The following is a 25,493-nucleotide window of genomic DNA, read 5'->3' on the forward strand; positions in this document are numbered from 1 at the left end:
GGGATGCAGACCATCAGACCCTAGGTATTTCTCTACCTTCAGTCCCAACAGTTTACCTAACACCATTTCCTGACTAATGTGGATTCCCTTCAGTTCCTCCCTCCCACTAGATTCTCGGTCCCCTAGTATTTCTGGGTTATTGTTTGTTTCTTTCTTTGTGAAGACAGAGCCAAAGTATTAGTTTTAAGTACCTGTCCCACTTACGCAACTTATTCATGTTGAAAATCCAGCGGCGACCAGACCAAGGTACGACTCTTTGGGCGACTACTCTCGACCATACAGGCTTCACCCCGCGACATGTCGCCAGGGTGTCGCCTGTATGGTCGTGAGTCGTCTCTTCAGTCACCCAAAGAGTCGTAGCGTCTTTCTGGTCGCCGCTGAATTTTCAACATGTTGAAAATTTTCATCGACCTGCAACAACCTATGACGGGTGCCGGCAGACGCCGAAAAAGCAGTGTAAGTGGGACAGGCCCTTAACTGTCCCTGAGTGTAAGGGACCTACATTTGTCTTCACTAATCTTTTCCTTTTATACATATCTAAAGAAGCTTTTAGAGTTTTTATATTACCGGCAAGCATATTCATGCTCTTTTTTTCCCCTCTTAATTAACTCCTTTGTCCTCTGTTGAGTTCTAGATATCTCCCATTCCTCTGGTTTGCTGCTTCCTCTGGTCAATTTATATGTCTTTTCCTTGGATTTGACACTATCCTGGATTTTCCTCGGTAGCCGCAGTTGAGCCTCCTTCCCTGCTTAATTTTTTTGCCAGTCATGGATGAACAATTTTTGGAGTTCATCCATGGGGTCTTTAAATCTTTGCCATTGCAACTCCACCGTCAATCCTTTAAGTATAATTTGCCGGTTTATCCTAGCCCATTCCCGTCTCCTACCTTCAAAGCCCTTACTTTTAGAACAGGACCCAAGTCTCTGAATTAACCATGTCATTTTGCATCCTAATGCAGAATTCCACCATATTATGGTCACTGTTGCCCAAGGGGCCTTGCACAACAAGATCGCTAACTAATCCTTCCTCATTACACAAAACCCATTCTAGAATGGCCTGTCCCCTAGTCGGTTCTTCCACACATTGGTTTAAAAAACCACCCCGTAAACATTCCAGGAAATCCTACTCCTCAGCACTGCTACCAATTTGGTTGGCCCAATCTATATGTAGATTAAAGTCACCCATAATTACTGCTGTACCTTTGCTACACGCATCCCTAATTTCCTGCTTGACGCTATCCCCAACCTCCCTACTGCTGCTTGGTGATCTGTTTACAACTCCAGCAAGTGTTTTCTGCCCTTGGCTATTTTGCAGTTCTACCCATACCGATTCTACAGCATCCAAGCTAATGTCTCTCCTCGCTATTGCATGAATCTCCTCTTTAACCAGCAATGCCATCCCACCTTCCCTTCCTTTCTGTCTATTATTCCTGAATATCGTATACCCCTGCATGTTTAGCTCCCAGTCTTGGTCACCCAGGAGCCAGGTCTCTGTAATTCCAACTATATCATATTCCTTAACAACTAACTGCACATTCAATTCATCCACTTTATTACAAATGCTACTGGCATTAAGACACAATGCTTTCAGGTTAGTTTATCTTATCTCCCTTGTACCTTTTGCGTCTGTCCTCCTTTTATGCCCCTCTGTCTCCTCGCATTGGTTCCCATCCCCCCGCCCTGTTAGTTTAAAACGTGACCTTTCCTTCATTCTCTTTCCAGTTAACTGCACGCTTATGTTTCCACGATGTTGACTCCACCCCCAACTGTTTCGTTTAAACCCACCCGTGTAGCACTAGCAAACCTAGTTGATAATATCCAACACAATGATTTAACTGTAGTAAAGCTGCCAATAATCTTTTAAGGAATATAAAACATCTCATGCATAAAGTTTCTACATCTTAAACATTGATCTAAATGAAGAAAACGTTCTCAAGACAGTAAGTCTTTCACCTTTGTTGAGTTGAAGCCACGCACAGTCATTCACTCTCATTTTCCACATCATTTCACTGCATGAGAATTTATCAAACTTCCCCAAGGAAATGAACTTCTTTACGTTCTTCAGGAATCGGAATTTATTGTGATTTGAACCCCAGAGCTCATCTGATACAACCCTGAGCAAACACTCCCTCACAAATCGAGAGACCTGAAGTGGACTGCTGTACTGCTTAAGCAAACACAGCATGTCCAAGTTACTTGATCCTTCACTACTGTTGAAGTCTACAGATGTTCTGATCTCTTCATTTGCTTTCTCTTCACCTGCTGGACCTTCAGGAAGATGACTCTGCTCAGGACAGGCACCAGGGCATTCCAACGCTCTCCCAGAATGCGCATGCTCTTCCAAACGTGTTCCTGTTGTCAAATCGTGGCCATGAAGGTCAGTGCTCACTGATAAATTATCCCTTAAGCTGTTGTTTAATATCGGTTGCTGTTTTTCAATTGGGTGGCCACAGGCCCCATCAGGAGTACGAGGTTCCAACCCTGCAACACAGCTGCTGAAAGGCCTAAAAGCCATCTTTGTAACAGAGATTGGTGCATTAGTTAGTTCAACACTTGAAGCACCATTGACCTTTCTTCCTTTCTGAATGTTTACATAACAATTTCTGATCAATATTTGCAGATATGGACAGCGTTTATGATTCCTCAACAATCGAAGGAAAATATTTCTCATTTGCCAGTAGCGCTTTGGAAACTTTTTCCTTCTCCAGTGATTACTAAGCTGCTTAGTTCCTAAAAAATTTCTATTCAAGAATATGGCTTCAACAAGCCTCTGACCACCTGTGCTGAAGTCTTGCAATTGATTCAATATAAATGTCTTTGGTAAACATTCTGCTTTATTATTGCAATACATTATACTCCCTCTTTCTATATACATTTCACTCCATGGTCTTTTCTTGATTGCCGGAGCATCTTTAAATGAATGTAGTGATGACATAGGCTTTACGAAACCACCAAACTCTGCGTGGCACTGTCCAGTTTTCCTGACATTTTTCCAATAAGTGTTCTCTCCGCTGTTGTTGTTTGTGCTCAGAGTTCTGCTTGTTTCTCTGCCATTCTGCTTAGACTTTTTCCTTCTTACGCAATCTATTTCCTTACATTCAGCCCATTCTCCAATTTCAACTGTGAAATGATCACAACTCTTTCCGCATTTGTGGTATGTCGATGTATTTATATCCTGCAGCCCTGTGAATGCTGAATCTAGAGTCGACACAATTCCTGCACCATGCATGAAATATTGATTTGTTTCGCTTTCAGTCAGCTCCTGCCTCTTGGCATCATTCCCTAGATCCTGCCTTTTCCAGGCTGCACTGATATTTCCCTCCACTCTGCTCTTCAGTGAAGTGAATTTGTGATCCTTTGCTGTACATTCATTATTACTATCATCTCCATTCCATTCCATGACTCCTTCGAATGACTGATCAATTATACCACCAGATTGCTCACTTGCTTGTGGAGACTCGCGTGGCTTACCTTCCACAAGCAATCCTTCATGTTCTGTTACTTTATTTTCCACCAGCTGTCTTACTTTTAATCTCTTTGCAGAAGCCTCCACTCTGTCATCATCCAAAAATCGTTTTCGCGACCGACCATCTTTCATGCCTACATCCTTTAATGTCCATCTTCCAATATCAACTTCAAGTCTGGCCCTTTTTACAGACTTGCATCGAGGAACATGAGGTGCTTTTCTAACTTTATGCTTAGTGGGCTCTGCACCAAGTGGTCCTTTTGCTAATAGATTTCCAGCTCTTGATAATCTTTCCTTCCATTTCCTCCTCTTTGAAAGAAATTCCTTGTAAAAGCTGAGTTTCATTTGAGCATGCCTTAGTGCGAGGCAGGGCCGATATTGAACTGGCCTCTGCCTAAGCCAGGTAGACTGGAGTTGACTACCACCTGGAAAGAGAGTATAAATGGGCACTCCACATAGCTGAAAGCAGCAGCTTGGTGGGACTAGCCTAAAGAGGGAGCAGTGCTCCAGCAGATACATCATGACATCATCCCCAATCCTGCTCACCAGTGTTTTCCACAGCACACTGGTCTTGATAATAGACGTGGTGGTATTTATTTGGTAACTACGTACATTCGGAGTAGATCTCACAGGGATGAAACTTGCTTCAGTTGCATTGCTGTAGCCAAAGCTTAGCACATTTCTTTTCCTTTTTTCACAAATCCGTTGGATAACTCTCATTACCACATCACTTTGTGCAGATAACTGAAAAGAAATGAAAGAAATCTTGTTTACTCGGTGGTCAAGAATGTTTTATTTTCATATATAGTATAATATATAGTCTAGTATATATTCTTTCTTGCTTTCCTTTTAAAATCTTTTTATCTGATTTTTTTCCAAAAAACAGACAAAACATAAAAAACAGAGCAAAAAGAATAATGATAAACATAACAATGATATTGATACATATGGGTCAGGATTACATGAATAACAGGTATAACCTAAGTATGTTACCTTCAGCGGCACTGCAGTTCTGCCACTGGCCGTGTGCGCGATTTTGTCGCCTTTGAGGGGGAGGCGGGGTTAAAACGTGTTTTTTTCCTTCCTTGTCCTGGATTATATATTGTTGGGAATGCAAGCTTTTGCTGAAGAATTGCTCCGACGGCCGTTCTGTGTATTTTTTTTTTTTTAAATCGCCCGACAAGTTCAGCGCTGGAGTAATTTTTAAATCAGCTTCTAAAGCCTTCAACGCCGACAACGGGGACGGATTTCACGTACGGCACAGGTAAAGGAAAGCCGTTTATTTTATGTATAAAAGTGCTCCTTAAGATGCCTTTAATTCACATTTTATGTTGCGAAACGGTGATTTTTTCCTCCCATACGAACCGGCAGTATTTTTCCTGCCGATATGGGGTTTAAATTCACCGCAACCGCAACGTTCCAAATGATCGCGTTCCAGATAAACCAACTCGCAAGATGATTTAAATGGCCATTAATTTGCAGGTATTAAACATTAAATTCCTTCCATTTGGCCTATAAATCCATGACAACGAGGTTTAAAAATTATGTTATATTGTGAATTCTTGTGTGAATGTTATTTGGACACTTAGGCTATTTAAAAATGTTAATCTATTCTTAAGAAATTGATAGATGTTTAGATCTAGGAATTGAATTATGTAATTAGCTACAATTAGGTAACTAACTAATTATATGCTTTAATTTCAAGTCAAAGTAAGATGCTGTAATTGTTATATGGTTATATGGTTATATGATTGGTTCATATTTGTTTCAGAATGCTTCAATCCACAATAACTGAAAATTTCGTTCAGTTCTCTTAATTATTAAGAAAGTTATGGGCTTTTGACTGTCCTCGATCACAGCTTTTGAGTTAAGTCAATGGAAAAGCAATAGGGAACAAGATGCTAATTTCTGAGTATGAAAACGGCAATAACCTTTTTAATACTGAAGATATGAAAGTGAATTAGGTGTCAAATTAAACTTCTTTTTACGCTTTATCTGATGGGATAAATTACAAACTTGATTTCTCAAAATCTCAAAATGTTGTAACATTGCTATATATCCTAATATGAGATCAGTGTCAAAATACACATTGAATATAGACCTCTATGTAAATATAGTTAAGTCTTTAAAAGAAAACGTATAAATGTAGAAAAAAAAACCAAGATAAAAAGACAAATAGAAAAGGAAAAAACAAACCCCCCCTAAACTAAAGAAAAAAAGGAAAAATAAAATAAAATAAATAAAAACAAAATAAACAAATACAAAGCAAAGCAAAACAGAATCTGAACTGAGAATTTCAACAATTTAAGTCTGTTTGTCGTCATGTCCGTTCCACCATATAGGTAAAATAGTTTTTATAACGATTAAAGAGGGAGCAATTTATGTTGTATGAAAGTGTTGAATACATTTTCCCCAAGTCTTATCAAATTTAACCAAGGGTTCAACAATGTCACTCCTGATTTTTTTCTAAATTTAAACATGATATCGTTTCAGAATCCCACTGAAGTGTGGTCGGAGGGTTGGAGTCATTCCATTTAAATAAAATAGATCTTCTGGCGATTAATGTGGTAAAAGCAATCAACCAATGGGCGGAGCGGGACAAATGAATACAATCTAGCATTGGTAGCCCAAAAATTGCAGTAATAGGATGAGGTTGTAAATCAATACCTAAAACTACAGAAATAGTATCAAAAATGTCTTTCCAATATTTTTCCAAAAGTGGGCAGGACCAAAACATATGGGTCAGTGAGGCCACTTCAGAATTACATCTGTCACAGGTAGGGTTTATATGACCATAAAAACGAGCCCTTATCTTTTGACATATGAACTCTGTGAACCACCTTGAATTGTATCAGAGCGTGTCTTGCACACATTGAAGAGGTATTGACTAATTGAAGAATCCTCTCCCATTTCTCTATAGATAAAGAAATTTGGAGTTCTCTTTCCCAGTCATTCTTAATTTTATCAAATATATCTATTTGTAATTTCAAAATCAACTCATAGTCGTTATTAATCCTTTCTGATAAGGGTCCAAAATTTCTGTTTGATGTGGTAACGGAAAAAGGGGTAGAGTAGCCTTCCAAAAATGTCTAATTTGTAAATATCTAAAAAAGTGTGAGTTAGGCAAATTATATTTATTGGAGTTATTCGAAAGACATAAAACAACCGTCCAAAAACAAATCCCGAAAAGCTACTAATCCCTTCCTCTTCCACAACAAAAAAACTTGATCAGTACAGGTACTAGAAGGTTGGAAGAGAAAATTGGATAAGATAGGACTTGATAAACCATAGTGCCGGTGCCGAAAAAGTCCAAAATCACCAACCTCAACGACTACCGGCCGGTTGCCCTGACTCCAATCCCCATGAAGTGCTTCGAAAGGCTGGTCCTCTCCCATATTAAATCCAGCATCCCTGCCTCACTGGACTCCCATCAATTTGCATACAAGGCAAATAGATCGACAGAGGATGCCATCTCTCTGGCCCTTCACACTGTCCTGACTCACCTGGACAGACAGGGCACGTATGTGAGGATGCTCTTCATTGACTATAGCTCTGCATTCAATACGGTCATCCCCACCAAGCTCACCACCAAACTCCACCAGCTAGGCCTCAGCTCACCGATATGCGCTTGGATCCTGAACTTTCTCACGGAGCGACCGCAGGCAGTGAGACTGGGCCCGCACCTGTCCTCCACCATCACCCTGAGCACCGGCACACCACAGGGTTGTGTATTAAGCCCCATGCTCTACTCCCTCTTCACTCACGACTGTGTCCCTGCATTCGGCACCAACACCATCGTGAAGTTTGCAGACGACACAACAGTGATTGGGCTGATCACCAACGGTGATGAAACAAACTACAGAGCGGAGGTGCAGAACCTGGCGGACTGGTGCGCCAATAACAACTTGGCACTAAACACCTCCAAGACCAAGGAGCTGATTATTGACTTCAGGAGGTCCCATTCTGGAGAATACGCCCCAATCTCCATTTACGGGGAAAGTGTGGAGAGAGTGTCCAGCTTTAAGTTTCTGGGCACTCACATTTCAGAAGACCTCACATGGTCCACAAACACCGCCGCGCTGGTCAAGAAGGCACAGCAACGACTGTTCTTCCTGAGGACATTAAAAAAGACTGGTCTGCCCCAACAGCTGCTGACAACGTTCTACCGCTGCACCACAGAGAGCATACTAACGTATGGCATCTCTGTGTGGTATCTCAGCTACACGGAGGCGGAGAGGAGAGCTCTTCAGCGCGTCGTCAACAGAGCGCAGCGGATCATCGGGACAGAGCTACCAGCCTTGGAGGGCATCTACCACACGCGGTGCCTCAGGAAGGCCCTCAGCATCCATAAGGACTCATCACACCCCTGCCACGGTCTGTTTCAACTACTTCCCTCCGGCAGACGTTACAAGGCCTTCTACGCCCGAACCTCTAGACTCAGGAACAGTTTTATCCCAAGAGCTATAGCGGCTCTGAACCGGCCCTAATGAGTGCCCCCCCACCCACTCCCTTTGGACAGTCTCCCTCAGATGGTCACGTCAATCAATTCAGCTTGTTTATTTATGTATTGTATTTATTTACCTTTCTTGTACATCAGTGGAGCTGCACACTAAATCTCGTTGCACTGACGTGCAATGACAATAAAAGATATATTATTATTATTATATTATTATAAGATAAAATCATTTAGTCCAAAAAACTTACGAAATTGAAATCATATTCGGTAAGTATGTCTTATTATTGGGTTAGTCGTATATTTATTCAATCTCGTAATTGTAAAAGGTAATGAGGCCCCTAGAATAGAAACCAACGATAGCCCTTGTAAGGAATCACACTCAAGGTTTATCCATCCTGGCCATTGGGTATCTTCTAAATCTTTTGTCCAAAATGTTAAATAACGAACATTGACTGCCCAATAGTAGAATCTACGGTTCGGCAATGCCAAACCACCATTTATTTTTTTGATTTCAGTAAGTGTTTTTTACTTAGTCTGGAATTTTTATTCGGCGCACGTGTCCGTTTGCAGACCGACAACAGAAGACAGTTTACCAGCCACGCTTTCAAGCTCTTTGCCAACCGATGGAATTTCCACCACATCACGAGCAGCCCTGAATACCCACAAAGTAACGGGCTCGCTGAACGAGCTGTCAGAAGCGCTAAACATCTAATGGAACGCGCACACCTTGCCAATTCAAACGTGTATCTCGACCTCTTAAACCTCAGGAACATTGCTAGAGACGGAACCCTGGGCTCGCCGGCCCAGCGACTGATGTCCAGAACAACGAGACCTCTAATTCCGATTGCCCAGCAGAAGCTGGTGCCACAGGTGCTGAAGCCAGCTACGATCCAAAAGCATATCCAGGAGAAACACGACATCCAGAAACGGTCACATGACAAGGCCAGCAAACCACTCAAACCTCTACTACCAGGTCAAGTCATTAATTTACAAACTTCCGTGGGACATTCCCGTTTGGGTAGTGTTGTTGGCCTGGCTGAAGAACCACGATCTTACCTTGTGGACTATGATGGCACCCTATACCGTCGGAGCCGCCAACACTTGCTTGCTGTGAACGAGCCACGTCCACCACCAGCTGGTCCTTACGCTCCACCACTATAGTTCCAGCCGTCTGCTGCCGTGCCCACCACCAGTTCCAGCATGTCCCGTACCCCACCACGACCGGCGGCTATGACTAACCACAATAATACCTCTCCTGCACGCTCCTCCTGTCGGTCACCACGGGTGTCCCCTGCTGCTTTCTCTCTTCCGAGTTCACCACCTCCCTTTAATCTTTCTGGCGAAGGGGGAGAGGGCTTGGTCCGTACGCGTTCAGGCCGTATTAGTAGACGCCTGATATATATGGCAACTATGTTTACATTCTTACGACATGTATGCTTACCATACTCACTCTTTACAGGGAAGGATGTAGATTGGTTTATGCATGAGAACCAATCATAGTAGAATAGCATCACTAACCCCACCCTACTGTACGATTTATACTAACACCCACTTCTTATACTGGTGGCGGCGGCGCGGGCACATCGCGACGCCCCGTGTCTCCCAAGAATTCGTGAACTAGCGACGATTCCCCTAACCGTTTCAAGTCTGCTCACATGGAGCAGTCTTGCGTTCCTTTCGTACAGCCGACAGGAAGTTCTGGACTTCGGTTCCTGCGGCTGCAACAACTTTTTGGTCGATCTCCGTCTCGCTCCTGAACTAGTCAGAACAGCGGAGTGGCAGAAGGCCCGCGGAGCAGCGGAGCGGCAGAACGCCAGCGGAGCGGCAGAACACCAGCACGCACCAAGTCAGCTCAGCCGACCGGAAGCACCAACAGACGGCGATGAGAACAAAAGCACCGCCGGGGACGCAGAGGTGGGTTAAAGGCCAGGTTAGAGCTAGCCCCACACAGGCTAGCGATTCCTAGCCTTTTCCTCGCCAACGTGCGCTCACTGGCAAACAAAATGGACGAACTCCGGCTAAGGATCACCTCCCACAACTGGATCAAAGACTGCAGCATCTTGATCTTCACAGAAACTTGGCTCAACACCAACGTTCCTGACAGCGCCATCCAGCTAACGGGGCGTAATTTACTCCGAGCGGACAGGACAACAGACTCCAGTAAGACCTGAGGTGGGGGTCTGTGCATCTATGTAAATAAAGCATGGTGCACGGACTCCACCATCATCGAGAGTCACTGCTCAGCTAACCTAGAGTTCCTCTGCCCAGAGAGTTCACCTCCACTGTTGTGACTGCAGCCTATATTCCTCCTGATGCTAATGCTAAGCTTGCAATGAAAGATCTGCATACTGCCATTAGCAAACAACAGACGCACAACCCCGAGGCAGCCTTCATAGTTGCGGGTGACTTCAATCACTCCAACCTGAAGACTGTACTCCCCAAATTCCACCAACATGTCTCCTTCGCCACTAGAGAAGACAAGACACTGGACAAAGTCTACACAAACATGGCTGAAACTTACAAAGCCGTCCCCCTCCCCCACCTTGGACAGCCTGATCACCTCTCATTGCTCCTGCTCCCAAAGTACTCCCCACTCATCAGACGGGTTAAACCCACTGTGAGGACAGTTAAAGTCTGGTCAGAGGAGGCGGACTCCACACTTCAGCAGTGTTTTGGAAACACTGACTGGAAGGCGTTTGCAGCCCAGGCCACCCTTGACTCCCACACGGACATTGACCTATACATCCTCTGTTCTGGACTATATAAACTCCACCATCAACAGTGTCACCTCCCTCAAACAGGTGACCATATTCCCGAATCAGAAGCCATGGATGAACAGCGAGGTCAGGCTACTGCTGAAAGCACGGGACACCGCTTTCAGGTCAGGCGATGCCCGAGCCTACAGTTCATCCAGGGCTAACCTGAAGAGGGGCATCAAGAAGGCCAAGCACTGCCATAAGCTAAGGATTGAGGAGCACTTCAACAACAACTCCGACCCCCGATGCATGTGGGAAGGCATCCAGGCCATCACGGACTATAGACCCACCAACACCACCCCCACATCCAGCGACGCCTCCTTCCTTGAGGAGCTTAACCACTTTTATGGCCGTTTTGACAGGGACAATCTAGAGACAGCCATCAAGGCTGTGCTCCCTGCCGATCACCAGCCCCTCACACTCACCCCCTACGACGTATACGTGGCACAGAGTAGGACTAATGCACGTAAGGCTGCTGGCCCTGACGGCATCCCGGGCGCGTCCTCAGGGCCTGTGCTACGCAGCTGACAGACTTCTGGACTGACATCTTCAACCTGTCACTTGCCCAAGCAGTTGTCCCCACGTGTCTTAAAACCACCTCCATCATGCCGGTGCCAAAACACTCCACTGCGGCAAGCCTCAACGACTTCCGCCCAGTTGTACTTACTCCCATCATCACCAAGTGCTTCGAGAGGCTGGTCCTGGCACACCTCAAAGGCTGCCTACCCCCCACACTGGGTCCCTATCAGTTCGCCTACCGCAAGAACAGGAGTACGGAGGATGCCATCTCAACGGCACTTCACTCCGCCCTCTCCCACCTCGACAACAGAGACATTTACGTAAGAATGTTGTTCATCGATTACAGCTCAGCATTCAACACCATTATACCCTCTAAACTGATCACCAAACTCGGTGACCTGGGCATCGACCCCTCCCTCTGCAACTGGATATTGGACTTTAGGTTAGACAAGCACAACTCTTCAACACTCACCCTGAACACCGGCGTTCCACAGGGCTGTGTGCTGAGCCCCCTCCTCTACTCCCTCTTCACCTATGACTGCACACCTGTACATGGTACTAACACCATCATCAAGTATGCAGATGATACAACGGTGATTGGCCTCATCAGCAACAACGATGAGTCGGCCTACAGGGAGGAGGTCCAGCTCCTAGCAGCATGGTGCGCTGACAACAACCTGGCCCTTAACTCCAAGAAGACCAAGGAGCTCATTGTAGACTCAGAAAGTCTAGGGGCGGCACGCACACCCCCATCCACATTAACGGGTAACGGGACGGAGGTGGAACGTGTTTCCAGCTTCAGGTTTCTGGGGGTCAACATCTCCGATTACCTCTCTTGGACCCACAATACCTCAACTCTGGTCAAGAAGGCTCACCAGCGTCTCTTCTTCCTGAGGAGACTAAAGAAGGTCCATCTGTCTCCTCAGATTCTGGTGAACTTCTACTGCTGCACCATCGAGATCATCCTTACCAACTGTATCACAGTATGGTATGGCAACTGCTCTGTCTCCGACCGGAAAGCACTGCAGAGGGTGGTGAAAATTGCCCACGCATCACCAGTTCCTCACTCCCCTCCATTGAGTCTGTCCAAAGCAAGCAATGTCTGCGAAGGGCGCTCAGCATCGTCAAGGACTGCTCTCACCCCAACCACAGACTGTTTACCCTCCTACCATCCAGGAGGCGCTACAGGTCTCTCCGTTGCCGGACCAGCAGGTCCAGGAACAGCTTCTTCCCTGCGGCTGTTACATTACTCAACATTATACCTCGGTGATTGCCAGTCACCCCCCCCCCCCCCCCGGACACTCCTCCCACAGGAAAAAATAATTGCACTACTATGACTGTATGCACGTAAACATATTTATTTATTGCTCATATTCTATGTCGCTCTTCTAGGGAGATGCTAACTGCATTTCGTTGTCTCTGTACTGTACACTGCACAATGACAATAAAGTTTGTTTTTTTCATCCGAATCTGAATTTGAATCAGTCTTGGAAGCGGTCACAATGTTCTAACTAACAACCTGCTGTACCGTTATAATATGAATACTGAGTAAGAATGATCTTGAACTTCAGATTGTATTCTTTGGCTATTTACAGCTGGAATGGAGCATCTGTCCACAAGTACTTGCAACCTGGCCTCAGCTCGCCCCAATTCTCCAGTGATAAAATTTGGTGGGTGCCAAACTCACTCGAATACATGACAAGCATCATATAAGATGCAGCAATGCCAATGTCGATACAAATCAGACTTTTATAAATGGCAGACAAAAATGCTGGAGAAACTCAGCGGGTGAGGCAGCATCTATGGAGCGAAGGAAATAGGTGATGTTTCGGGTCGAGAAGGGTCTCCACCCGAAACGTCACCTATTCCTTCGCTCCATAAATGCTGCCTCACCCGCTGAGTTTCTCCAGCATTTTTCTCTACCTTCGATTTTGTCAGCATCTGCAGTTCCTTCTTAAACAAGACTTTTAGAAATAGTAATTTCAAAATATCCAGATTCCTTAGCTATGTTCAACCTCAATCTCCCCATTTAAAAAAGTGATCACCAGTATAAATGCAGGAAATACCATAATTCTCACCTCCAAATTTGGTATCATGATAGCTTTCACATTATTAATGATGGTTAAGTTTATAACTGAACATCTTTTTGCTGATACGGCATGAAGTTTTAATATAATTTCCATTTGCTTAACAAATACCAAATTATATTTAGGAAAAATGATAAGCCTTTCCTGATTTGCACGATAACGATAAGCCGCTCGTTATTTCTACAAGCCTTTCTAAAATCCCAGTTGCAGTATCAATTCTGAGTTTGTTGAGCAATCTTGCTGTGGTTTTATACCGGAATGTTTGTGCCAGGATTGAATTCCTCTGTCATGGAAAGAGTCTGGAAAACTCCAAGGTGGTTCACCTTTCAAGGAGCAAAGGAAATTTAAGATTTCACAAGAATTTCAAAAATTTTAAGTATTATTTAAAATATATATATATATTTTTTTTAAATGTTTTAATAATTATTAAAGGAGAATCGGTTTCCAAAGGCAGGCGTATTTGTAAACAAATAATTTAAATTTAAGATTATTAATGAAAAATCCAGAGTTGATATGAGGTTACTTTTTTAAGGAACGTGTTGATTTAATCTGGGATATACTTTTGGAATTGTGTATGTCGATTCAATAATGACTGCCAAAAGATGATGTGTTTAATTACTCAAAAGGGAACAATTTAGAGGGTTTTAGGATATGGGCACAGGAGCTGGACTAATTGCAACCTTTCAAGCATCTGATCTGTGCAGCTAACAGCAAATTACTTCTTTCTAAGCAGTGTCATTCTAGTACTTGTGTAAGTAGGAACCTAGATGCTGGTTTACACCAAAGATAGACACAAAAATGCTGGAATAATTCAGTGGGACAGGCAGCGTCTCTGGAGAGAAGGAATGGGTGACATTTCGGGTTGAGACCCATCTTCAGACTGGGAGTAGAATGTTGGTCGAAATGCAAGGAACCCTCCACATCTTTGTAGACACCCCCAGGAAATTGCAGTCAAAGGGTCTACAGCAGGGTAAAGCTGAAAGGGGTCAAGGTGGATAAGTCACCCGGACTGGACAGACTGCACCCTAGGTTTCTGAAAGAGGTTGCTTGAGAGATTGTGGAGGCATTGGTAGTGATATTTCAGGAATCACTAGAGTCCAGAGTGATGCTAGACGATTGGAAAATTGCCAATATTACCCCACTGTTCAAGAAGGGAGCAAAGCAGAATAGTGGAAGCTATAGGCCAGTTAGTCTGACTTCAGTGGTTGGTAAGATTATGAAGGATGAGGTTACAAAGTACTTAGACGTTCAAGATAATTAGGCCAAAGTCAGCATGGTTTTGTGAAGGGTAGATCTTGCCTGGCGAATCTGCTGGAATTCATTAAGCAAGTAAATAGCAGGACAGTCAAAGGAGAGTCAGTGGATGTTGTTTACCTAGATTTTTAGAAAGCCTTTGATAAGGTGCCATATGTGAGGCTGCTGAGGAAGATGAGAGTTCATGGTAACAAAGGGCAGATACTAGCATTGATAGCAGGTTGGCTGGATGACAGAAGGCAGTGGCAATAAAGGATTCTGAAAAAGTTCATTTGTAAGTCGAATCGGTAGTAAGGAAGGCAAATGCAATGCAATGCTAGCATTTATTTCGAGAGGGCTAGAATACAAAACCAGGGATGTAATGTTGAGGCTCTGTAAGGCGCTGGTCAGACCACATTTGGAGTATTGTGAGCAATTTTGGGCACCATATCTGATGAATGATGCACTGGCTCTGGAGTGTCCAGAGAAGGTTCACAACAATGATCCCAGGAATGAGGGGGTAAACACATGATCAGCGTTTGACAGCACTGGGCCTGTACTCGCTGGAGTTTACAAGGATGAGGGGGTACCTCATTGAAACTTACCAAAAGGCTTGGATAGAGTGAATGTGTCAAGAGTCAAGTGTTTCATTGTCATGTGTCCCGGATGGGACAATGAAATTCTTACTTGCTGCAGCACAACAGAATATGTGAATATGTAAACATAGTACATTACGGGGGAAGAGAAAAAAAAGAAAAAGTTCAATAAACAACAAATGTAGTGCAATAATAATATAGTCTTTTGCAGTTGAGAGTTCAGAGCTTAATCGTTGTAGTGTTTAATAGCCTGTTGGATGTAGGGAAGAAGCTGTTCCTGAACCTGGACGTTACAGTCTTCAGGCTCCTGTACCTTCTTCCTGATGGCAGTGGTGAGATAAGTGTGTGGCCAGGATGGTGTGGGTCCTTGATGATTTTGGCTGCCTTTTTGAGGCAGCAACTACGATAGGTCCCTTCGACGGTGTGGAGGTCAAAGCCAGTGATGGACTGGGCAGTGGTCACAACTTTTTGCAGTCTTTTTCGCTCCTGGATGTTCAAGTTGCCGAACCAGGCCATGATGCAACCAGTCAGAATGCTCTCTACCGTGCACCTGTAGAAGTTTAGGAGAATCCTCTTCGACATGCCGAATCGCCGTAATCTTCTCAGGAAGTAGAGTCGCTGATGTGCCTTCTTTATAATTGCATCGGTGTGCTGGGTCCAGGAAAGATCTGAAATATGCCCGACCAGGAATTTGAAGTTTTTGACCCTCTCCACCATCGTCCCATTGATATGAACGGGATTGTGGGTCCTCATCCTTCCCCTACTAAAGTCCACAATCAGTTCTTTGGTTATTACTGATGTTGAGAGCCAGTTTGTTAGGCTGGCACCATTTGATCAGTTGGTCGATCTCACTTCTATACTCTGACTCGTCCCCATCTGTGATTCGTCCAACCACAGTGATGTCGTCGGCGAACTTGATGATGGAGTTCTCACTATGACCGGCTACGCAGTCATAGATATAGAGTGAGTACAGCCTTGAGGTGGTCCCATACTAAATGTTACTGAGGATGAAGTGGTTCCTCCAATTCGAACAGACTGTGGTTTGTGGATGAAGAAGTCGAGGATCCAATTGCAGAGGGATGCGCAGAGGCCCAGTTCCATGAGTTTGGTAACCAGCTTGGAACGGATGATGGTATTGTGTGCCGAGCTGTAGTCTATAAACAACAGCCTGACGTAAGTGTTTTTATTGTCCAAGTGGTCCAATGCGGAGTGCGGACCAGTGAAATTGCATCTACCGTTGATCTGTTGTGGCGGTATACGAACTGTAGTTGGTCGAGGTTCTTGTCGAGGTAGGAGTTGATGTGCACCATAACTAACCTCTCAAAGCACTTCATCACCGCTGATGTTAGTGCCACTGGTCGATAGTCATTGATGCACGTCACCTTACTTTTCTTGGGCCCTCTTAAAGCAGGTGGGAACCTCACATCTCAGAATTGAGAGGTTGAAAATGTCTGCAAAAACACCCGCAAGTTGGTCTGTACAGGTCTTGAGAACTCAGCCGGGTATACCATCAGATCCAGGCACTTTCCGAGGGTTCACCCCCATGAAGGATCTTCTGATGTCAGTCTCTGTGACTGTGATACCGTCAGGGTGAATGGGGGCTCGGGAAGGCACATCAGTATTCTCCCTATCGAACGGTGCAAAGAACACATTGAGCTTGTCAGGGAGTGATGCTTCGCTGTCGGTTGAGCGGCCTCTTGATTTCGCCTTGTAGGAGGTGATGGCATTCAAGCCCTGCCACAGTTGCTGAACATCCCCGCATCCTCCAGCAGAAATCCCTTTTGGCCTTTTTTTCCACTGGTGGGAGAGTCTAGGACTAGATGTTATAGCAGAATTAAAAGATGTTGCTTTAAGAAGATGAGGAAGAATTTCTTTAGTCAGACGGTGGTAAATCTGTGGAATTCTTTGCAGACATCGATAGATTCTTGATTAGTATGGGCGTCAGGCGTTATGGGGAGAAGGCAGGAGAATGGGGTTAGGAGGAAGAGATGAATGGCTTAATTCTGCTCCTATCACTTAAAGGCCTGTCCCACTGTACGGGTTCATTCAAGAGCTCTCCGAGTTTGCCCTGATTCGAACTCGGAGATTTACGGTAATGGCCGCCTGTAGGTATTCGGGGCTCTCGTGGACATTTTTCAACATGTTGAAAAATCTTCACGAGTCTTCCCGAGCTTACCGTGTTTCCCGAGTACCTGCCATTAGCGTTACGAGCCCGTAAGAGACGTCCCCGAGCTCCGACGTACCCGCTACGTTCATTCTACGTGCTTCCACGAGTGATTTTTTTTTAAACTCGGGGGAGCTCTTGAATTAACTCGTACAGTGGGACAGGGCTTTCATGACCTTATGAGGGCTGCGCCATGAGCTGGTTTAGGGGAGGGATTACAACGCAATACAAAACACGCCAAATATACTTGGCTGCAATGTCACATGGTACAAATCTTCAGACAAATCTGGAGTCGATCATCTGGCCTGGATTGAAAGTTTGCGACATCGTAGCTTTGTGACAATTAACTTTTAAAAAGCCTAACCTTTCATGCTTTGTCAAGCGGGAAGTTAGTCAACCAATTAGATTGATTCCCAATAACCTTTTAGAAAGTTTCCACCAATCAACAAAATGTTACTTCGACTGTAGAAGGCGCCAAACACTCATTTCTTACACGCTGCAAGAATGTGATATAGTACAATGCAATACATTTGCTTTCGGGTCCAACAGCCTTGCTTCCTACCTGCTGAAATGTGATCGGCTGCCACAGAGGCTTTGCTTCCCCGGGGACGCACACGGTGAGTTGGGAGATAAAACGTTTATAGTTATCGGTATCAGCCGCCTCCACTAAAACTGGTGGTGCAACATGGTCGATCCTGGAAATGAACGTCTCTATGGAAGTTACGCGGGGATAGAGAGACCCCAGCAACCGGTACAATCCGCTATCATTCATTATCCGCTTCTCCGGCAATAGCGGGGCACTCGTAGTCCGCTCTGTTTGCAACCCGTCGTCAACCATCTTCGGCGATCACAGAGCACGCTGGGCTGGAGACAGTGGAGAGCAAAGATCTGGTGGAGAGAGGAGTGGTTACATGCAGTCCCGGAGCTCGCTATCGCTGCCAAATATCATAGACAGAGCGGATCTTCTCCCTCCCACCAATCAAACTGACTCTCCCTCTCTTCCAAACTCGTGCAGATTGCATCTATAGCGGCTCCGCTATAGGATCTTTGCTTTGGATTGCATGGAATTCACAGCACAGAAACATAACAACGGGGCATTGAATGCAAGAATCAGGAAGTCAGTGTGAAGAAGGGTTTCGGCCCGAAGCGTTGCCTATTTCCTTCGCTCCATAAATGCTTCCTCACCCGTTGAGTTTCTCCAGCATTTTTGTCTACCTTCGATTTTCCAGTATCTGCAGTTCCTTCTTAAACAATCAGGAAGTCATATCGGTTTTTAAACTTTGGTGAGGCTGCAATTTTTTTGTGCAAAATGTGTGCAGCACGGTGGCGCAAGGGTAGAGTTTGCCTTACAGCGATATAATCCCAAATGTAACAGAGGCAAAAACTAAAAGCTTCCATGCCAGCAAGAATACTACAATTCGTTAGCAGTAATACATTGATCAAAATAGTTGGACGATACAGCAGCACCAGTACTTGATTTTAAAAATTGGTTAGTCAAATTGCAGGATAGCATAAATTGTTGACAAAGTGCGATTTCTAAGATTTCTAGGGCGCGGCGCAGTGGCAGAGTTGCTGCTTTTACCCGGTTCAATCATGACAACGGGTGCTGTCTGCATGGAATTTGCACGTTCTCCCCGTAACCGCGTGGGTTTTCTCTGGGTGCTCCGGTTTCCACCCACACTCTAAAGACCTACTGGTTTAGAGGTTAATTGGCTTCGGTAGATTGTAAATTGCCCTTCGAGTGCTGGTATCGCAAGTCGTTGAGACTCGGTGGACTGAAAGGCCTGTGTTCGTGCTGTATCTCTAAACTAAAGTTAATTTACAGGTACACAATGATAGTGAAATCACTGCTCTAAGGAGACATGATCTAAAATGAGGATTATTATAAGTATCAAACCGTAACTTCCATCTGTGAAGCACTCAAGGCCCTTGAGAAAGCGGCCAAGATGCCCGTGGACACATCCTCCCTCTCCAGGGACACCTGGGCACGGATGTAAGATTGAAGGAGGGGGACAGGCAGTCAGCCTGGATGGAGCTCTCAGCTGGTCGCTGCCATAACCCATAACCTACAAATGTCCAGCTTGGCCAGAGAAAGGGAGGGGTTTGAGGGTTCCTTAAAATTGTAGAATCCTATGAACGTACCATTGGGCTGTAATCTAGCAAAGTGGAATAAGAGATGCTGTTCCTCCAGTTTGTGTGTGACCATCTCTGGCAATGGAGGTGGTCCAGGACAATAAGGGCAGTATGGGAACGGGAAGGTGAGTTGAATGGCTAACAACGGGCAGATCCAGTAGGCCTTGGCAGACTAAGCGCATGTATTCAGCAAAACGGTCGCCAAGTCTATGCTTGGTCTTGCTAATGTACAGGAGCCCACATCAGGAACACAGTGGTTAGAGGTGCATGTGGACCTCTGTCTCACTTGGATCCAGAAACCCCAGCAGTCGTTCCAGGTGAAACAGATTCCTTTTGTGCATTAACCAGCATCTGCAGTTGTTTGGTTCTAGAACATAGGGGATGTAGTCCAGGAATGCACTTTGTTGATGGTTTCTCTGTGACGATCCCACAGTTCAGTAGAGACCTTCGCAACAAGTACAGCCTGGGCCCCAAGACGCCACCGAACCTTCCAGCACCCAACTGACTGAGACAAAATAATACAGGGTGGGGAGGAAGTTCACCGAAGGTAACAACTAAAGTCAATTCTGTCCACCCCCTTCTGACTGCCTCACTCCCTGCGATAGGGTGGGAGATTGCAACCTTCACGTGGTCCGCCCTGTTTTTGACAAATGCAATCAACCCGACGTGTACAATCAAATAAAACAAGTTGTCCTGCAACTTTAGGCTGTGCACACCATACGCAAGAAGAAGACTCCCTGCGATCATGCAGCCATCGCTGTCTCCGTTAAACCTTCCCGAACTTCCTTCAGAAAATAGTCACAATCCTTGTATTAACTTGGGCACCATGTTACAGGAAAGATGTTGTCAAGTTGGAAAGTAACAGAAGATTTACGAGGATGTTGCCAGGACTCGCGGGTCTGAACTATAGGGACAGGTTCAGCACGCTGGGACTCTATTCCTTGGAGCACAGGAGGATGAGGGGTGATCTTACAGAGGTGTATAAAATCATGAGTGGAACAGATCAGGTAGACACAGAGTCTCACGCCCAGAGTGGGAGAAATTGAGAACCAGAGTGCACAGATTTAAGGTGATGGGGGGAAAAGATTTAATAGGAATCTGAGGGGTAACTTTTTCCACACAGAGGGTGGTGGGTGTATGGAACGAGCTGCCAGAGGAGGTAGTTGAGGCAGGGACTATCGCAACATTTAAGAAACAATGAGATAGGCACATGGATAGGACAGGTTTAGAGTAATATGGGCTAAAACGCAGGCAAGTGGGACTAGTGTTGATGAGACATGTTATTCAGCGTGGGCAAGTTTGGCCGAAGGACATTTTTCCACACTATGACTAACTAATCTACTGATGAAATGGGCACTGCACTTTAATGCCCATTTGTAAATGCTGTCTTTTTGCTATAAATCTCTCCTATCTGCAGTTCTAACCTTATTTTTCCAGTGCAGTTCTGGTTCTCCAATTATTAGGACGGAAGTGGAGGCTTTGAAAGGGTACAGAAAAGGTTTACCAGAGCAAACTCCGTACAGACAAGGACTCGTAGTCAGATCGACACTGGCATTAAGACAGCATCTCTACTGCTCTGCCGCTGTCCTGTCCAAAGTCCTGGACCCTAGAGCCATCGTGCTGAAAACTAAAATAATGTTGCTATTCTTAACCTTACTATTAGCCATTTGTGCAAATTGTGCCGGGTTGCATCATGTTTATTTTGCTTTTTTTTAAAAAACCCTTTGGATTGGCACTTTCCACGCATACTTTATTGTACATCACTACAAATAACAAAGTGCCGTTGCATTTATGTAGTTACATTGTAGTTTTACCAGATTCAACTTCATAACATAATCCAATGCATGAGGAAAGTCTGTCAGTTCCTGCAATTGACCTTCTATGAGTTACACCAAGACCAAGAGGCTGTAACACAGTAACCTTTAAGAATTACTATCTGCAACATGAGGATCAATTATCGATGCCATCCATATGAAAAGATTAACATCTCAATGTTCAGCAGCATAAGCATTATACTTGAAAATGATGCACCAACCTTCACCAAGGTAAATGTAAAGGCAGCATAGCAGCACAACCAGTAAAGCTGCTGCCTCATGGTGCCAGAGACCTGTTTTGAAACCTGACCTTGGGTGCTGTCTGTGTGGATTTTGCACCTTCTCCCTGCGACTGCATGGATTTTCACTGGGTGATCCTTATTTCATCCCACATCCCAAGTAGTATAGGTTGGTAGATTAATTGGTCACTATAAATTACCACGAGTGTGTAGATGAATAGTAAAATATGTAAGTTGATGAGAATATGAAAAAATTAAAAAGGGGATTAATGATTAATGTAGGATTAGTGTAAAATAGGTGGTTGATGATCAAAGTGGACTGAATGGGCTGGTGCCTGTTTCTACATCACATCTAAGATTTCATAAAACCTGAAAGAAATTTTCAGAAAAAGACATTATCTGAGTGTTCAAAATAACTTTATCTCACTCGCAGAGAAATAAGATATTACACCTGTTCAACAAATCAAATTTTACAGGTTAATAAAAATGAGAAAGTACTATTTTAAGCTGAGCCAATGAAAAAAACTAAGAAATGATATTTACCTTTAACTCAAAATTACCATCCTTAAGTCAAAAATAAACCTGACTCCTCAAAGAATTTAAATTAATTTGCCATATTTGGCCGTGAGAATTTCTTCCATTTCATCTTATTCAGCTTTAGTTTAAAAAAAATAACTTTTCTATTAAAATAATAGAAAAATAGGTTTGCTTCCAATATATAAAAACCCAGTCCAACAAATTCAAGCAATTTATTTTCTCTTTCGAACAGTTAAGTTTTCTCCCCTTATACAAATCAATTATGTGTTTAATAAGTGACTTGAAAATTAATAAAGGGCAACGGATTTTAAAACTAGAGATGAGGAAAGAGATACAAGAAGGAACATGGGAGCAATCTTTTCCCTCAAGACGCTATTCTGTATTTAGAATGAGCTGCCAGAGGAAGCTATGGAAGTGGATACAATGATGGCTTTTAAAATACTTTTGGGCAGATATATAGATGGGAAGGGTTTAGAGGGTTATCAACCAAATGCAGGCAAATGGGACTAGCCACGTATGTCAACTTGGTCGGCATAGACAAGATGGGCTGAAGGGCCTGTTTGCGTGCCATACAGCTTTATGATTCTAATAACTACAGTTGCACAAAACCAAAAACTTTGACTAACTTGGCACATAAATCATTCACAGTTTAGGTAATGTACACAAAGAAAGAAAAATTGGAAAGAAATAAACAGAAACCAAACTGGGAACAGTAGTGTGTGGATGCCTGAATACTTCAGTCCTTAATGAAGTAGATCAACTGTGGCAGGCGTTCTGACTGGTTACTGCCCCAAAACATCTCTCAGTTGAATGGACTCTTGGAACAAACGACAATTTACAAATCTAAACTGTGCTGTCAAGCAGCAACTTTATTGTTTATAATTTCTATCTTTGTACGTGTAATACTGTTTAACTCAGAAGTATGACCTGGAATTATAAATCCAAGGAGATTGGCACTGCTGGAGATACCGCAGTCACAGTAGGAAAGATCAATTAAGTCACTGTGCTGCAGGCAGCAGCGCATAAAGATTGCTTGCAACAGAACAGACACTAATTGCAGAGTAAGTTCAGTCTGAAGTCATTCCTTATGCAGCTTTTTCTTTGTGTCTTTTTCATCATACGATTCACCAAACTCATTTATTCTTGTTTTATCCACTGGGTAAAGCCTGCAATGAAAAATAATACAGAATTTCAGAATTAAGTCATATGTCTGTTTATCATGATACAACAAAATGGCACAAATGTAGTCACAAAGGGAAAATCAAGGGCCAAATTTCTCTACATTTTTAAACAATGTTTTGAAGCTTTCTGTGCACAGTGGTGAACAAAACCATCTTGATCAGCGAGGCACGTGGGCTGAGGAATGACAAATGAAATTTGATGCAGATAAATGTTAGGTGGTGCATTTTTTGGAAGTTAAGCTAGGGTAGGACCTTCACAGTGAATGACAGGGCCTTCGGGCACGTGGAGCAGAGAGATCTAGGAGTACAGGTACATAGTCCTTTGAACCTGAGGGAAAATGTTTTCACACAGAGGGTGGTGGGTATGTGGAATAAACTGCCCGAGGAAGTAGTTCCTGCAGGTACTATAACATTTAAAATACATTTTGACAGGTATATTGATAGGAAAGGTTTAGAGGCAGGTGGGACTAGCATAATGGGGCATCTTGGTCGGTATGAAGTAGGGCCGTTTTGTATAACTATGATTCTGAAACCTCCGATATGTTATTTTTAGTGTTAGCTTTCCTATTTTACATCTCTGTCTGATGTTCCATTTTCCTGAAAACTAAAACTGTGGGTAAAAGTGGGATCCCCAGCATTTGTACCCAGCTGGAGTTTACAGAAGGAAGTGGCTAACTTAAAGACAATATGTGTTTTGTAGAGGCACAATACATGTTTTTTTTAACAAGACATTCCAACCCAACAAAATAGGTTTGGGAGTAAATTCCAGAAGTGAAAGGATTCATGTTTCTAATGAAGCTGTTGACTGATGTGCATAACATAGTATGTATAAAAGTTTTCATTTCAAAATAATATTTTGAGTAATCTTACCATCTCTGATACAGGTAAACAAGGAACACCACATCATCTCTGAAGCAAGCTAGTCTATGTGATGTTGGCATGGTGATGATGAAGGCAAATATGTCATCTATAAAGGTGTTGAATGCCTGCAATGGAAGATAGATTGTGATAGTAAAAGATAAATAATATTTTCGTCAGAACTTTGGAAAATAACACTGTACATCATATTACTATGTATATGTAATGTGGAGAGAATGGATATAATAATACAATGAAGTCAATGTTTGCAATATTCCATATTCAGATGTGTGTTTGTTTGCACTGAGAGGAATGGTTGAAAATGTAACAGTGATGCGATTTTTGCTTTAGGCACAAATGGTAATAAAACAAATTACCTGCCTGGTCTTATTGAAATAGTTTATTTTACTACATTCATACAATATCTATGTACTAATGCAATTTATCAACAACCTCATTCCTCTAAACGTGTATAACTCTGATATACTCCAAGGATTTTCCACGGTATTCAATTGAAATTGGAACTATCCATCAATTCTGCAATGGGAATGTGTTTTGGCAGCACATGAACTAACGCTTAAATTAATGAGCAGGGTAGAACAAACTACTGAGATGAGAAAACAAAAATGAAACCACAAAGTAATAGAAACACCATAGTATTTTCACTAGCTCCACACTCAATAATTTTCAATGTAAAAATTCCAGGAATAAAAAGCAAGAACTGAATTTAAATACTGGGCATTTTAATAAATTATGAAAGGTAGCAAAGAAGCTAAACTTTGATACTGCCTCCGTAATGGTTATAAATAAATTGCTCTTTTCTGTAGTAATAAACATCTTAATCCTTATGCTAATATCATACAACTACAAATGCTCTAGTTTATACAAGCCATTGTTTTGGAAAGTGGTGGGATACAGAATCCATGGGTAATACTACCCTGATCCCAACCCCAATAAAATAAATCTTGGCTGCATTTCAAGACGGCTAAGAAGCAACTTAATGGCGACACAAGTAAATAGAGTGGTAAAGGCAGCATATAGTATGCTTACTTTCATAGGTCAGGACATTGAATACAAGAGCCAGGAACTCCAATCTGGTAGAACCTGTACTCTGGAATTAAGCAGCTGCCAGTCCTGTCCCTCCCTTAGCCATGTTTGTGTCATGGCTATAACCTCTCAGTTGCAGGTACCTATCAATGTAGTTCATTCACCTTACCCATCAGACCTCTCACATTGAAATAAATGCAACTTAAACCAACAATCCTGCCATGCTCCTGTCAACTGAACTTGCTTTCATCATCCTCCATACTGACTTCTAGCCTCTATCTTTCTTCATGTTTTGCTTCTATCACCAAGAAGAGGCAACCTTAGTCACCAGATTGGCTCTGGGAGGACGCTAGTCTCTCAAATAGCGAGTGGAACACAATCATTCATACTTTTTGTTTAAAAAGTGCT

At 43.5% G+C, this 25,493-nt stretch overlaps 2 protein-coding genes and 1 long non-coding RNA gene across 5 annotated transcripts in view; 1 reads left to right on the forward strand and 2 right to left on the reverse strand.

The window, feature by feature from the left end:
* tert (telomerase reverse transcriptase) overlaps window positions 1-18,277 on the reverse strand; it is a 77,084-nt gene extending 58,807 nt beyond the window's left edge. For both annotated transcript variants that reach the window (XM_033049365.1, XM_033049356.1), the window contains exons 1-2: window positions 17,839-18,277; window positions 1,953-4,209 (exon numbers count right to left, since the gene is read on the reverse strand). In XM_033049365.1, coding sequence (XP_032905256.1) covers window positions 1,953-4,209; window positions 17,839-18,114 — 2,533 coding nt within the window. In that variant the 5' untranslated portion in view covers window positions 18,115-18,277. The remainder of the gene's footprint in view (window positions 1-1,952; window positions 4,210-17,838) is intronic.
* Window positions 17,522-24,434, forward strand: LOC116991059. Its single transcript, XR_004416690.1, has 2 exons — window positions 17,522-17,893; window positions 24,065-24,434. It is a non-coding gene; the product is annotated as an uncharacterized LOC116991059 (long non-coding RNA).
* The window catches only part of clptm1l (CLPTM1 like), a 34,365-nt gene continuing 30,734 nt past the window's right edge, over window positions 21,863-25,493 (reverse strand). The window contains exons 16-17 of one of the 2 annotated variants that reach the window (XM_033049379.1): window positions 24,051-24,166; window positions 21,863-23,165 (exon numbers count right to left, since the gene is read on the reverse strand). In XM_033049379.1, coding sequence (XP_032905270.1) covers window positions 23,078-23,165; window positions 24,051-24,166 — 204 coding nt within the window. In that variant the 3' untranslated portion in view covers window positions 21,863-23,077. The remainder of the gene's footprint in view (window positions 23,166-24,050; window positions 24,167-25,493) is intronic. The other variant, XM_033049387.1, reaches the window with a different exon arrangement.

The sequence above is a fragment of the Amblyraja radiata genome, chromosome 2, assembly GCF_010909765.2.
Source record: "Amblyraja radiata isolate CabotCenter1 chromosome 2, sAmbRad1.1.pri, whole genome shotgun sequence".
Taxonomy (NCBI): Eukaryota; Metazoa; Chordata; class Chondrichthyes; order Rajiformes; family Rajidae; genus Amblyraja; species Amblyraja radiata.